The sequence below is a fragment of the Mustela putorius genome, unplaced genomic scaffold (genome assembly GCF_011764305.1).
Source record: "Mustela putorius furo isolate JIRA1106 unplaced genomic scaffold, ASM1176430v1.1 tig00001075_pilon_pilon_pilon, whole genome shotgun sequence".
NCBI classification, from domain to species: Eukaryota; Metazoa; Chordata; class Mammalia; order Carnivora; family Mustelidae; genus Mustela; species Mustela putorius.
Genome location: NW_025421560.1, coordinates 1,650,067 through 1,663,097, shown reverse-complemented (window position 1 = coordinate 1,663,097; position 13,031 = coordinate 1,650,067). Strand labels below are relative to the sequence as shown.

At 46.1% G+C, this 13,031-nt stretch overlaps 1 protein-coding gene across 8 annotated transcripts in view; it reads left to right on the top strand.

Annotated features, from left to right (window-relative positions):
• The window catches only part of SIPA1L2 (signal induced proliferation associated 1 like 2), a 215,926-nt gene that overhangs the window by 178,904 nt on the left and 23,991 nt on the right, over positions 1-13,031 (top strand). For all 8 annotated transcript variants that reach the window (XM_013047578.2, XM_013047577.2, XM_045087251.1 and 5 more), the window contains 3 exons: positions 6,158-6,382; positions 9,245-9,395; positions 11,069-11,288. In XM_013047578.2, coding sequence (XP_012903032.1) covers positions 6,158-6,382; positions 9,245-9,395; positions 11,069-11,288 — 596 coding nt within the window. The remainder of the gene's footprint in view (positions 1-6,157; positions 6,383-9,244; positions 9,396-11,068; positions 11,289-13,031) is intronic.

Here is a 13,031-nt window from a genome sequence, read left to right as displayed (position 1 = left end):
ACCTCTCTCTCCCAGTTTAATCGGTTCCTACAAGGAACCAATTGTAGGAGAAGTGGACAGAAGCTGGATAGTATTCTGGTTGCAGCGCTGGTAACCTGGGGAAGGGGGTCCGCGTTGTCTGCACGTAGCTCCCTCCGATGAGGGCGGTGCCCGTAGCTTCTGTGTTCCAAAGGCCCCCTTACCAAACGGGGGTACCCGAGGTCTGAGAGTATGTTCAGATCATCAGTTCAGTATTTTTTTTTAATAAAGACTAACTAAATTTACAGGAAGTGTTTTCCAAGTAGATGTTTAACATGAAGTTCGAAGTAGTTTTATACTCTTCCGTGATGTATGTCTGTACAGTGGTTTTAAAACCCCTTGATCATTTGTGATTTCTGCTGTCAGAGACGAGACAGAAATCCGTATTTGTTCAGGGTTGGTGGTGGACAGAAGTTAACCCCTACACACCGACCACCCTAGAATTTCCCTTCTTGTCTGCGAGGCTTCCTAACTCAGCTCCCGGGTACTGTCGGGCTTTTCCCCACAGCCCTTCTCAAGGCCACTCCTGCCCGCCGGAACTTCTCCCTTCCTCCCACAGTCCCTGTGGGGACTTCGTGGGATCTCGGCTTGAAGCCACGAGGGGCAACCCCCTATGCAGCCAGCGGGCAGGGACAGGAGGGATCCGCAGGCCTGTTCTCAAAGCCAACGTGCAGAACGTTTCAGCTCTCTGCCCTGGATGTCAGAGGAGGTCACTTCTGTGAGCCTTGCACATGCGCGTGTATATTCACTGCCGCTGTTGCTCTTTTCTTGTCCTGTGGCTCCCCCTTCATCATTGTCTTACTGACCATCTGTGTCACTTGAGGGCATTCATGTCACAAGTCAAACTCCCCACTAAGCGTTTCACACGACATAGGCAGTACTTGAGCTCCTATGATGGAAAGGTCTAGAACCGTCAAGGTTCTTCTGCTTGCAGCTATGTGATAACCCCCCAAGACTGTCAGCTCCCATCTTAAAGCTCCACATGATAGCCCCTGAAGTCTCAGGGGGTGCCTCCTGGTCCAAGATGGCCATGTCACCTGCAGGCCCCCTGAGCCCACACCCCAGTGTCCACAGGAAGAAAGTGTGGCCCTTCTCCAGTTTCAGCCAAAACTCCACCACCGCCATCTCCACATTCCCTCCTCACGTCCTCTTGGCCTTACCACTGTGATAGGGGGTTCCACTGTCTGAGGAAAGCAGTACCCCCCACCTCACTGGGCCCATACCATGAGGTACCGTACCTCATGCAGCTGAGGCGTGGTGAAGACAGCTGCTTTCCCAGAAGAAAATCAGGGTGGTGTTCCACCAGGAGAAGGGGGAGCAGGTGCCAGACAGGGGAATTGTAAGGATCCCCCCACACTCGGTCTCTTGTTGGGGCACGGGCAGCTTAGAATGTGGAGATTATTTTCTAAAATAGATGTTCTTACTACTGTTTACCGGTTCTCTTGAATAGTTTCCCTGGAAATATGTTTAGTGATGAATAACATATAATACAGACGTACTGGCAAGGACTTTGGTTACCTGCATGATTCCTGTCCAACTTCCGGAACACTTGGAAACCGGACATACTATAGAAATCCCCTTAGGATGTTATACCCTCCTAATGTCTTGTTCAGAGTCTATGGTTTGATAAAACAGCTGACTTCAGGATCCCTGGTTAGACAAATGTAATGGGCATCGCAAATAGAATTTTGTAGCACTGTTATGGGAAATTTCTGCGGAAGCCGCTTGGAGGGCACATTCGTTTATAAATAGAGGCAGGGATATTTATAGGCCTTTGAAGGAGATTTTCTTGAATACCTTACCCATTCATTAAATTAATGGGTGATGCTATTAGAAACTATATAAAAGTGGGAGATTGAATTTCTGATTGATTGTGCTTTTTTCTACCACTTGAAACTGAATGTGTGCACAGCTGTTGGGGAGATGATAGATGCTGAGGGGCTGGAATCCTTTACCTCAGGGCTGGGGTTTCCTTGTGGTTCTTAGCGGACAGGGGCTCTGAAGCCGCATTTCAGCTTACACTGTAGGCTTTTGCTCAGTATGAAATTCAGTCATTAAATTGAGTCTTTGAATCCTTCCTCCTGTCTGTCCCCTGACCTGTGTAGGAGGACTAGAGAGAATAAAACTTAAAGTATCTTGAAGTTTTTTAAAATATTTAAAAACTTTAAAGATTGCTATGTGTATGTATGTATAAAATACTTTATCTTGAAGTACTTGAAGCATTAAATATATCATACTTTACATGCAAAATGTTTGCAGTAAGATTTGAAATCTCTGCAGGTTGAGGTAAAAGGAATTTTGCTCTTGAAAATGTCTGTCAGATTCTCCAGACCCTGAAGGGCCAGCGTCCAACTGGTCTCTGCATGTCTGTGACGACAAACCACCAGCCCCCTGCGCTCCTCTCCTGTCTGTGTTCGAGCTGGGGCGTGGTCACCGGGGAGCCGAGGCCTGGTGCCCATGGGCCACACTTGTGACTGGGAGTAGCCCAGGTGGCAGAAGGAGCGAATGAACTCGTTGTAGGGGCTGACCCCAGGGCCGACCTCCCTGGATGAGGTCCCACCCTGGCTGAAATGGTTTGTGCCTTCTGTACATCTCCCGGCACAAGGCTGTAGCTTCCCGGTGCCTTCCTGGGGCATCTCGGAGTCTGGGAGGCACTTGGCCTGTCTTGTGCACTGCGTGCACTTCTCTCCACATGGTGGCCTTGGACTCCTTGGGATATGATGGAGGGCGTACAGGGCAGCGCGCTTGGTAAATGCTTACTGACTGAGCTCACAAACCCGCTGGGGGGTTTCTCTGGAGAAGTGGGAGGCACGTGGGATCCACAGGTCCCGGGTCTAATTTTCAGGAGTGCAGATCACTGCATGGCCTGCTGTGGTACCACCAGCCCTACCAGTCCCAGAGCCCACGCCGTGCTCCCCAGCGGCCATCTGAGAGGAAAGCATGCACAGAGCTGTGTATGTGGTAGGATTCCAGGACTGGGCTGAGGGACACGGGGGACGTCAAACTCTTTAAGACTAGCTTCTGTGGTGGGTGGAGGGGTGCGCGGGAGTCATCCAGAAAGCCGGACAAGCACCGGATGCAGCTTGCTGTCTCTGCTGCTCAGACCTTTAGTTCAGGAACCCCTCCCCTCTTTTTTTTTCCTTGCTGTGAAGGCAGGACACTTAGTAAGCGCCCAGAACCCAAAGCAGGACCATATCAGCCTAACCAAGGTTTTGCAAAGTGCAATGAAGCAAGTGCAGAAAATAATAATAATTTCATGTTCTGGCCTCTCCTACAGAAGGGCTCATGTTAACTCTTGCTTACTATCATTCATGCCCTTTCCTTAGTGGCAGTGACCGGAAGTTGGGGGTGAAACTGGAAAGTAAGAACTTTAGTCTAGAAGGGAAGGATTCATGCAAAGCTTCCTGCCAACATTCTGGAATATCTACCCGTTTCAGGGGAAACCTTTATCATGACGTTTCTGCTCTTAAGCCTAGAGTCCTGCCCTATTGTTCATCAAATCGATCCAGCAAATTTGTTCTTGGAGTTTAAGTTTATTTATTTTCTTTAGTAACCTTTATACCCAGTGTGGGGCTCAAACCCACGACCCCAAGATCTTTTTAGAGTTTCAGGTTAGATTTTTTACTCTTGGGGTACAAGACAATTTTAATCAAGTCTGAATTAGCAAAACAACTTTTGTAAAATGAATGGGAAAGCACATAACCGTTTCTGACTGCTGTCCTTATTCACGGTACATCCTCCAGAGACATCATCTTGATCATTGCAGCAGAGAGTGTGAGCGGCTTACGCAGCATGTTAACCTTCCCAGACCTGGGGAACTCTAAGACTTTAACGGTAAAACATCTCAGGGATAATCAAAGGCTTCAAGGTACATGATACTTCTGAGTAGCTAAAGTCAACGCACAATCCTTCACTGGGCTCCAAATGGAGAAGCTAGTGCCATAAATATTTCTGGGATTAATGTGTGATTCCCTGAGTGTGATCATCATGTTATTACCATGTGAATAACATGTGAATAACAGTACCCTGTGAATAAAAGAAGGAGAATATCCTTCTTTTTTATGGACTTACTCTGAAATGCGGGAGTATGATGTCATGAAGCATGCAACTGATTCTCAAATGGTTCAGAGAAGAATATATAGACAGAGGAATAATGCAGATATAGCAAGGTATTAACAGTTAGTGGCTGTAGATGAACGATAGATAGGCATTTTGCTACTGTTTTTATACCTTATCCCCAGATCTGAAGTTTTTCAAAAATAAGCAGCTTACGGGGACAACATGTGGGCCTTTAGACTTAATGGCCTGGATGTAGAGCTTTCATTTTGGAAGGTGACTCCCGGGTGTGTACCCAGTAAATGGAAAGAGTTCACTAGCTCCCTTAGTCCTTGCTGCTTCCCTGGGTGGCCCTGGGCCTGGGAAGGCAGGAAGACGTCTCCCCCCAGGGTCTGCAGTCTAGAGCCCAGAACTGAAGTTGCTTTGAGTCCCACGCAGGAATGCCAGACCTTCATAGTTGTAAATGAGTTGTTTTATTTGTTTTGTTCGTGTGTTTAATTTTTCCATTTACCGCAGCGTCTCCAGCTATGTAAACCCTCAAAAATGAGTTGGTTTATTTTGTTACCCTATTTCCTTTTAAACGTTTCTAACAAGTCCATTTTAATAGCCATTCTTAATTTTGGACTTTTTTTTTTTTTCCCCTACTGCCTGCGTCGAAGGATACTTGCTTGATTATGTAGGTTTTCAGGAAGGTAGGTGCTTCTCAGGGGCTCCGGAATAAGGCTATAGCTCATCCTACCAGGAGGCCTACCCCAATTTAAACATTTACATTTTTTCGTGTTTGTAAAGTAATCCCCTGATCTCTGTTCTTGCTCATTTTTTATAAGACATTCTATTGTCAGTCTTCCTGAAGTAAAAAGGGTCTTTAGGCTTTTATATTTCTGCATGTGGTTCTGCAGTCAGTGGGGAGTCCTTCTGGCCTTAGTTTAATCACTGACTTTAAAAATTTTGTGTTGTTTTGTTTTGGGGTTTGCATCACTTAAATTTTATTTTGTGGCCGTTATAGTGTGCGGTCATATGGCAAACACGCCCACAGCCACCAGATGCAGAATTGGCATTTCTCTGTCAGAAGATCCCTGTGTCCTGCACACCCACAGCCCCTTCCCTTCTTCCTCAGTAGCCACAAACTCGCTTTCCTGATCCTTTCTCCCCTCACATCACCTCGTTGTTTTACTAACTGAATATGTTGTGTTTCTGACCAACGCCATTTTGCCTGTTTATAAACTTCCTTTAAAAATGGAATCACACTTGACGCATTCTTCATGACTTGCTTCTTTCGCTACACGGTGTCTCTGAGGCTAGCCCGAGTTGTTTGTGGGCTTGGTTCATTATTCATGGTGCATCCCCTTTATCCGTTCTTGTTTAATGATTGACCATCTAGTTGGCTACTGATGATCGAGGTGGCGCCATTGGGGACCTACTACGATCAGTCCTCCTGTCCGCACTGCTGCCTGTTTCCAGTCGCACCCATGCAGGGGTCTCTCTGTGGTGTCCACTGAGGAGCGGAATTGCTGGGTCACACACTGTGCCCCGCACGCCTTCGCAGGTCACGCCCCGCCTGCCTTCCAGACTGTCTGACATGCTTTTGGCTCTCCAGCCCGGCCAACACTGGACACTCACTGTCAGATGGTCCTGTGTTTGCCCATGTGGCCAGTGTGCCGTGGTACTCTGTTGCACTTTGTGTTGGCATTTTCCTGGCAGCCACTGAGATTAAGGACCTTCTTTGGGGTTTCCCACCTTTTGAAGCATCAGTATAAATATGTTACTTGTGTTTCTCTCTGATTTTCTTCCAATTGTTTTTTTTTTTTTAAGATTTTATTTATTTATTCAACAGAGAGATCACAAGTAGGCAGAGAGGCAGGCAGAGAGAGAGGGGGAAGCAGGCTCCCTCCTCCAATTGTTTTTAACATGCTTCCAGCCACAGGCATACAGCTTACACATGGGCATCCTTGGCCCCTGGAGGAAGGATGGCTGGGTCTGCCACACTCCCCCAGGGGTAACGCACCATGCCCCCGAATCCGGAGGCATGTCTGCACTGCCGGAATCTGGTTCTATGACAGCTTTTATCTGTTTTTCTCCTCAGTGGTTCACACCATTCAGGAAGCCCCTCAGCTCACTGCTCTAAGAACAGTGGGTCTCTGGATACATCCAAAGTCTACATCGTGTCTCACAGCAGCGCCCAGCAGGTCCCCGGGTCCGTGTCCAAGCCCTACCACAGGCAAGGGTCAGTGAGCAAGTACGTCATCGGCTGGAAGAAGTCGGAGGGCAGCCCGCCGCCTGAGGAACCCGAAGTGGCTGAGTGTCAGGGGTAAGGCGGATGGCAGCTCGGCCCTAGGCAACCTCACACGTTGCGGGAATTGACTAAGCACGTGTGTTTGTACCCCCTCCACAGAAGTATATTTTCTAAAAGGAGTAATCCGGAAACATCTCTGTAAAACTTCTTAAATGTTCACATTTATGTTTCTCTGAGAGTTTTCTCTTTCCTTGACATTTGCATATAAACGCAAAAGAAATCCCTGTTCTTTATTCTTATTTCCAAAAAGCTGCCTGCAGTAGAAGACTCACGGTAATGTGCTATTGATGGTGTGACCCTAGAGCCCGTCTCTAAATAAACAAGTTCAAGGACAATTTGAATTCCCGCAGAGTCCATGAGTGTGTTTCTTTTTTTTTTTTTTAAAGATTTTATTTATGTATTTGACAGACAGAGATCTACAAGTAGGCAGAGAGGCAGGGAGAGAGAGAGGGGAGGAAGCAGGCTCCCTGCTGGGCAGAGAGCCCAATGTGGGGCTCAATCCCAGGACCCTGGGATGGTGACCCAAGCCGAAGGCAGAGGCTTAACCCACTGAGCCACCCAGGTGCCCCTCCATGAGTGTGTTTCTTAAATTTGTTGTGTAAGTGACATCATCAAAGGAAATGTAGTTTACCTAATTTTAACATGACTTTGGCTTCCCTTTCAGTTGTTAGGTTTTATGGGGACAGGCAGGGAGGGATGTTATGTACCTGTTTGAAAAAAGAAAAATAAAACAACAACAACAACAAAAAAAAACCACTGATAATCCGCTTGACAGGACATATGGAAATTATGCTGCTGTCTCTTTGAAGAGACAGATAAAGAAATCACACTTCAAGGATGCAAAGCAAGGCCGGTCAGAGCTATTTCTCTATTCGCTGGCTTATTTTTAAAAGGACAGCCTTAAGAAAAAAAAAAAAAAAAAAAAAAACCTCCCATGCACCAGATTATGAGGTCCCCGTGTTCAGCTGTGTCCCCATGTCCCATCAGCACCAGGACACCTGGAGGGTGCCCTGGGGGCTGCGGTGACTTTCAGAGAGCTCCTCTAGATTTTAAGCTAGGTTGGTAAATTAGTATCACTTTTTCCATTGAAGAATGATCCCACTTCTTAAATAGGGAGAACCTGACACTGCTTTCTCAATTAAAAATCATTTTAGTGCTGAAACAGAACAATCTTTTTGTTAAAACACACACACACACACAAACCATCATGTCAGTAGTTGCAGATGAGTTATTTAGAAAGGAATTTTGTGGTGATAACCACATTTTTTTTTACCATAAATGCAAATCCCTAATGATAACATGGGTATTTCTGCCTCTTTAATACATCCCAAGCCTTTTAAGTTCTGTGCAGAAGCTCTGTCGGAGGGGAGTGCTCTTGAAGAGTTGGGAAAGGGTGACAGGTGCCTGTGTGGACGTTCTCTCCAGAACCCCCCAGAGTTTGTGCGTTTTAACACACGGGATTGATGGCACTTTCAGTCAGAGAAGGGCAACCTCAAAGGCATTGTGAGGAAGGGGTCTGCAGATGTGGGTATCAGGGCATCACACGAGGGCACTGTCCCAGCCAGGTCTCAGTGTGGCGGGCTGTACCCATCCTGTTGGGGGCGGGGGTTAGGCACCTTTCGACCCCAACCAGCTAAGTCAAGGGCTCCTAAAACAAGGAAACACTCTATTTAATGTGGAAGTGATGAATCTCTCACCCCTGCAGACTGAAAACGCAGTGTCCCACCAGATTACGGGATGATGCTCGGAAAGGGATCAGCCACGTTTAGTGTGTTTGTACCCCAGGATTACAGAATATCACTGTCTCATACACAAAATAGAAAACAGGTTATGCTCTCCGGAAGTTCCATGGAATTTGGAAGTTCCCAGTTATCCCTTTAAAACCATACTGTGGAACCCTCACTGATTGAACCTGGCCCACCCCAGAAACAAAGCAGCAGCTGCAGGGACTTCCAGATGACCGTTGTTCATTTTGAGTGTGTCCATGTCAGTTTCTTACCACGGTCATTTCCCAGTGAGCTCTCGCCCTGTGACACGACAGCCCTGCTTCTGCAGTAGAGCCGTCTCAGCCCTGAACCTCAGACTCCTGGAGCCTGACCTCGCAGGTCGTGCGGCAAGGACAGCTCTCACCTCTGCCCACGGTCCAGCCACCAGCAATTCCCGGTGTCCCCAGGAATGTCTGCTTGCTCAGACTGCACGTCCAGAGCAAACCTGTTAAAGATGACTCCCTGGTTTTCTCCCTGGAAAAGAGCTGAAAACAGAAATTCTCTGAGACAGTCTTTTGTTGTCCGTAAATACATCTTTATATCCTGATAATTAAAGGAGACAGCTGCTTGCTTTACCCAAACGGCTTTGCGGAATCGCTGATAATAAAACATGCTTGGCACACGCCCGCATCGATTACTCTTAAACTTCAGGCTCCCTCGGGTGCCTCTCTCCGTGTTGCCAGGGTGAGATGTGGGGGTGTGGCTGTCCACAAGAGAGAGCCTCTCTCCAGTTTCTAAGAAACACAGGAAGTGTGCCTGCAAAGGACATATGATCATCTCTGATGAATTATTGAAAATGTGTTTTCTGACATGGCCTTTAAAAAAAAAAAAAAAAAAATGAGCTCTATTTTTCTCCCCATCCAGAGCTTCGGGGATCTGATCTCGTTCTGAATTATTCAGAACTCTGACTTTGCAGTTGAGCTCCTTTCACAGATGGAAAATGACGTGGGGGTCTGGCGCAGAGGAGGCGACCATGAACCGACTTAATAATTAAGCTCCGCGCGCGGGAGTCCACGGTTGTCGGGACGGTGGATTTCAATCCTTCAGGCTTCAGGCACTCGACAGGGAGGCTGACCCTGCTCTTAATTTCCCCTCTGGTTTGTTTCCACAGGCTGTATGGCGAGATGGATCTCTTGTCCACAGCGGCTCAGCAGACCGTGGTGGGGGAGGCTGCTTCAGAAACGCAGCACGTGCTGTCCAAGGAAGACTTCCTGAAACTGATGCTTCCTGACAGTCCCCTCGCGGAGGAGGGACGAAGAAAGGTTAGCGAACTTCCGGGAGGCTTTGAAATGACCAGACGCAATGACGTAGGGTCTGAAGAGACTCAGAAGTTTCAGGAACACCCCCCCACCCGCATTCTTTCTCCCTTGTGATTCTGCCTGTTGGTCTGGGCACCACTGACCCTCTTCAGGATTTGTTGTATCGTTTAGCAGAGTGAGCCCGGGAGAGGTCGGAAGGGCAGCTTACTAGCGTGGGTAGAGCGGACAGGGAATCTGGATCGTTTCCCGTCTAATCCCAAGCTTGATCTTGTCCAAATGAAAAAAAAAAAAATCAGGCATTGCCATGTTGATTGTGATCAGGGTAAACAGCAAGTCTGTGAGCTTCTCTCTTCCCTATAATAAAACAATACTGCAATTAACCTAATTGTGTTCTTAGAATAACACTCTAATTAGATACTACCTCAAAGCCGCTTTAATCTAATGCTCCTATAATCATGTTCTGAAGGACCTGCTGGTGTGTGTGAAGAGGGAATCCCAGAAGAAGTCAATCATAATGATTCCCTTTTTTTTTTTTCCCTAAACTTGTATCCAGCCGTGTTTATGGTACTGTTTAAGCTTGGGTGTAGATTGTTGTACGAGAAGTGCAAATAGCTTTTCTTTTTATAGGAATGAACTTCTCCTTGGTATGTGGGTCTTCCCCTCCCCCCTTCTGAGACAAATCACCTTTTCATGGTGTAAATTTAACTCTGTAGTCTCCACGCATCCAGTTACCATTCATCAGTTGGACAGGCCTGACAGAATGGAAGGAACACATACAATAGAAATATTTTTAGCCTCCTTGCTGCACTCACAAATGTAAATGTTTAAAAAAAAAAAAAAAACTTCTGCATTTGTTTGATGCAAACACTCTGGCTTTTACTGTTGTTTGTATAAAAGGAATGTGGTTCTGTATGCAGAAGCAGAAGTTGGAAAGTCAGATTCTATTTCATTTTTCTTAAGTATTGGACCACTTGCTTCTTGCATAAGAATTTTCCTCACCCTCTGTGGGACGATCATTTCACTGGTTCCTTTAAATCTGGTTATGTAGCTCCATTTTTCAACAATTGTAATGGACTTCTGTGGGTGGTGGCTGTTGAGTAGACAAGATTTTCCTGGACTGATAGCATTTTTCTCAAACCTGTTTGCACGGCCTAGAAAGCGACCATGTTCAAAAGTAGTTTTATTACTATTTAGATGGCCTTGAACCTTCCATGCAGTTGATGGTTACAGAAATTGCCTCCTATGAAAATGTAGTCATTTCGAATTAAAGTCAAGCCAGCGCTCTGTGTGCTTTTGAATAACTATGCCAGAAACTGCAACCTTCTCCAGCTGTGGGAGCTGGCACTGCTCTCAGGTGACAGAGGTTCCATTGAACATTTCAGAACTAATAACACCGTGCATGTCTAATTCATGATAATATTTCTCAGAATGTCAAAGGAGGAAAACATTCAAATCCAATAACTGCACCAGAGCCCTGGTACGTGTGCCTTGATGACGCCCACGCCTGGTTTAGCGTTGCCGAGCTCATGCTGCCCGCGTGTCCACCTAGGGAGAACCCAGAGAGCCGAGTGAGCGAGGGGTGTGTGCCCCCCCCACCGGATTGAGTCCGATCCATTCAGTGCTTTCAACTCTTTCATGTCTGTCTTACCCTTCTCCCGCTACGTTTAAACCCCTAGTTTTCCTTCTACGGGAACCTGTCTCCGCGACGATCGCTCCACCGCACGCTCTCAGACGAGAGCGTGTGCAGCAATCGGAGGGGATCTCCCTTCGGCAGTTCGCGGAGTTCAGTACTGGACCAGGCCCTGCCCAACGACATTCTGTTCAGCACCACCCCGCCCTACCACAGCACGCTGCCTCCCCGGACCCACCCCGCGCCCAGCATGGGGAGCCTGAGAAGTAAGTGCAGGACAGGGGGTGGCGGGGGGTGGGGGTCTTCTGTGGGTGTCGGCTTGTCGTGTCGTCTCCTACAGAGGTTTTGGGGGTTTGGTTTATTTTTAAAAATAAATGTATTATTTGGTGTGTCTTCTTTTTATTATTATTATTTTTTTTAATGTGATAAAAAGCACCAGAAAGGACATTTCCTAAAAGTTAAGCAATCCTGGGGCACATAGGTGGCTCGGTCAGTGAAACACTTGCCTTCAGCTCAGGTCACCATCTCAGTGTCCCGGGGTCAGTCCATGCATCGGGCTCCCTACTCAGCAGTGAGCCCATTTCTCCCTCTGCCGCTGCCTCTCCCCTTCCCCATGTGTTCTCTCCAATAAATAAAATCTTTTTTAAAAAAGTTACACAATACTACCTGTTTTGAAGAATATAGAAAACCTTGTGTTAAACATTCTTCTCAAGTAGTGATCGTATGGATATATACATAGATTTATCTGTTAGCAATTACACTCATAAAAAGTATCTCAAGACCTGATTTTATAAAGAAAAACCTATGGTACAGGAGGTGGATATCCTGGTGGACAGCAAGCAAGCTTGGGAACTTTCTATTTTTGTTTCTTCTTGATATTACATTTTCCGGTGGCGGTCAAGGTGGTAGACGGCGTCAGGAGACCCTGGTCTCCTCTCGAGCATGTCCTGGTGCTCGTCCCTCGGCTCCCCGCATCCAGTTGACTCCGGGTTACTGCTCTCGGACTGACTAGGCAATTTCTGCGTGATTTTCCTTTACACCTGGAAATCTTTGATATTTACATAGTGTCCGTTTCTTATTAATGTGTCAGAGTTTAAGAGTGATAATTTTTTTTTAACACTGGCTTTATAAATTCCTTCTTTTTCAGAGTTTAATTTATAGTGTACAGGAAGAATGAGGATTTAATCACAAATATATTCATTATCGGGGGGGTTTTTGGTTTCATCATCATAAAGCATTATCTTTAGAACCAATTTAAACTTCATCACACACTTAGAAGTCTCAGGCTAAATGAAAGAAAAGTCCTAATAATGTTTCTTCTGATGTTTCACCTAATTGGAAATGAACCTTGTCTCATAAAATCTTAATCTATTTCTTTAAGTAACATAATATCCTACCTATTATAACGAGTCCATTTGCCTAAATTGAAGAAACCTTTAAACCCCTTCTTGACAACCGTGTGGAAGGTCAGACCCATCCTAATGCTCTAATAATCCTCTAAATGTTTTTCCTTTTTTGTAAATAGGTTAACTTTAATGTCCTCTTGAAGGCCTTCATAAAATCAGTGAAACTATTTTCTTGCAAATGTGGGTTTTTTTCATTTAAGATGCTTGATATGCTGCGTGGTCATGAACTCATCGGTAGCCTTTGTGTTGCTGTAATTCTCCCGTTGTCCTCCTACCCTTTGCTTGCTTCCATAGGAAAGCTATGTATCCTTTGTTTATTTTTAGCTCTCCTTTTTTTTTTTTTTAAGATTTTATTTATTTATTTGACAGAGAGAGATCACAAGTAGGCAGAGAGGCAGGCAGAGAGAGAGGGGACGAAGCAGGCTCCCCGCGGAGCAGAAAGCCAATTTGGGACTCAATCCCAGGACCCTTAGATCATGACCTGAGCCAAAGGCAGAGGCTTAACCCACTGAGCTACCCAGGCGCCCTTCTTTTTCTTTTTTTAGCTTTTTTTTTTTTTAATGATTTTTTTTTTTAAAAGCAGTTTAAGGTTCACAGCAAGAT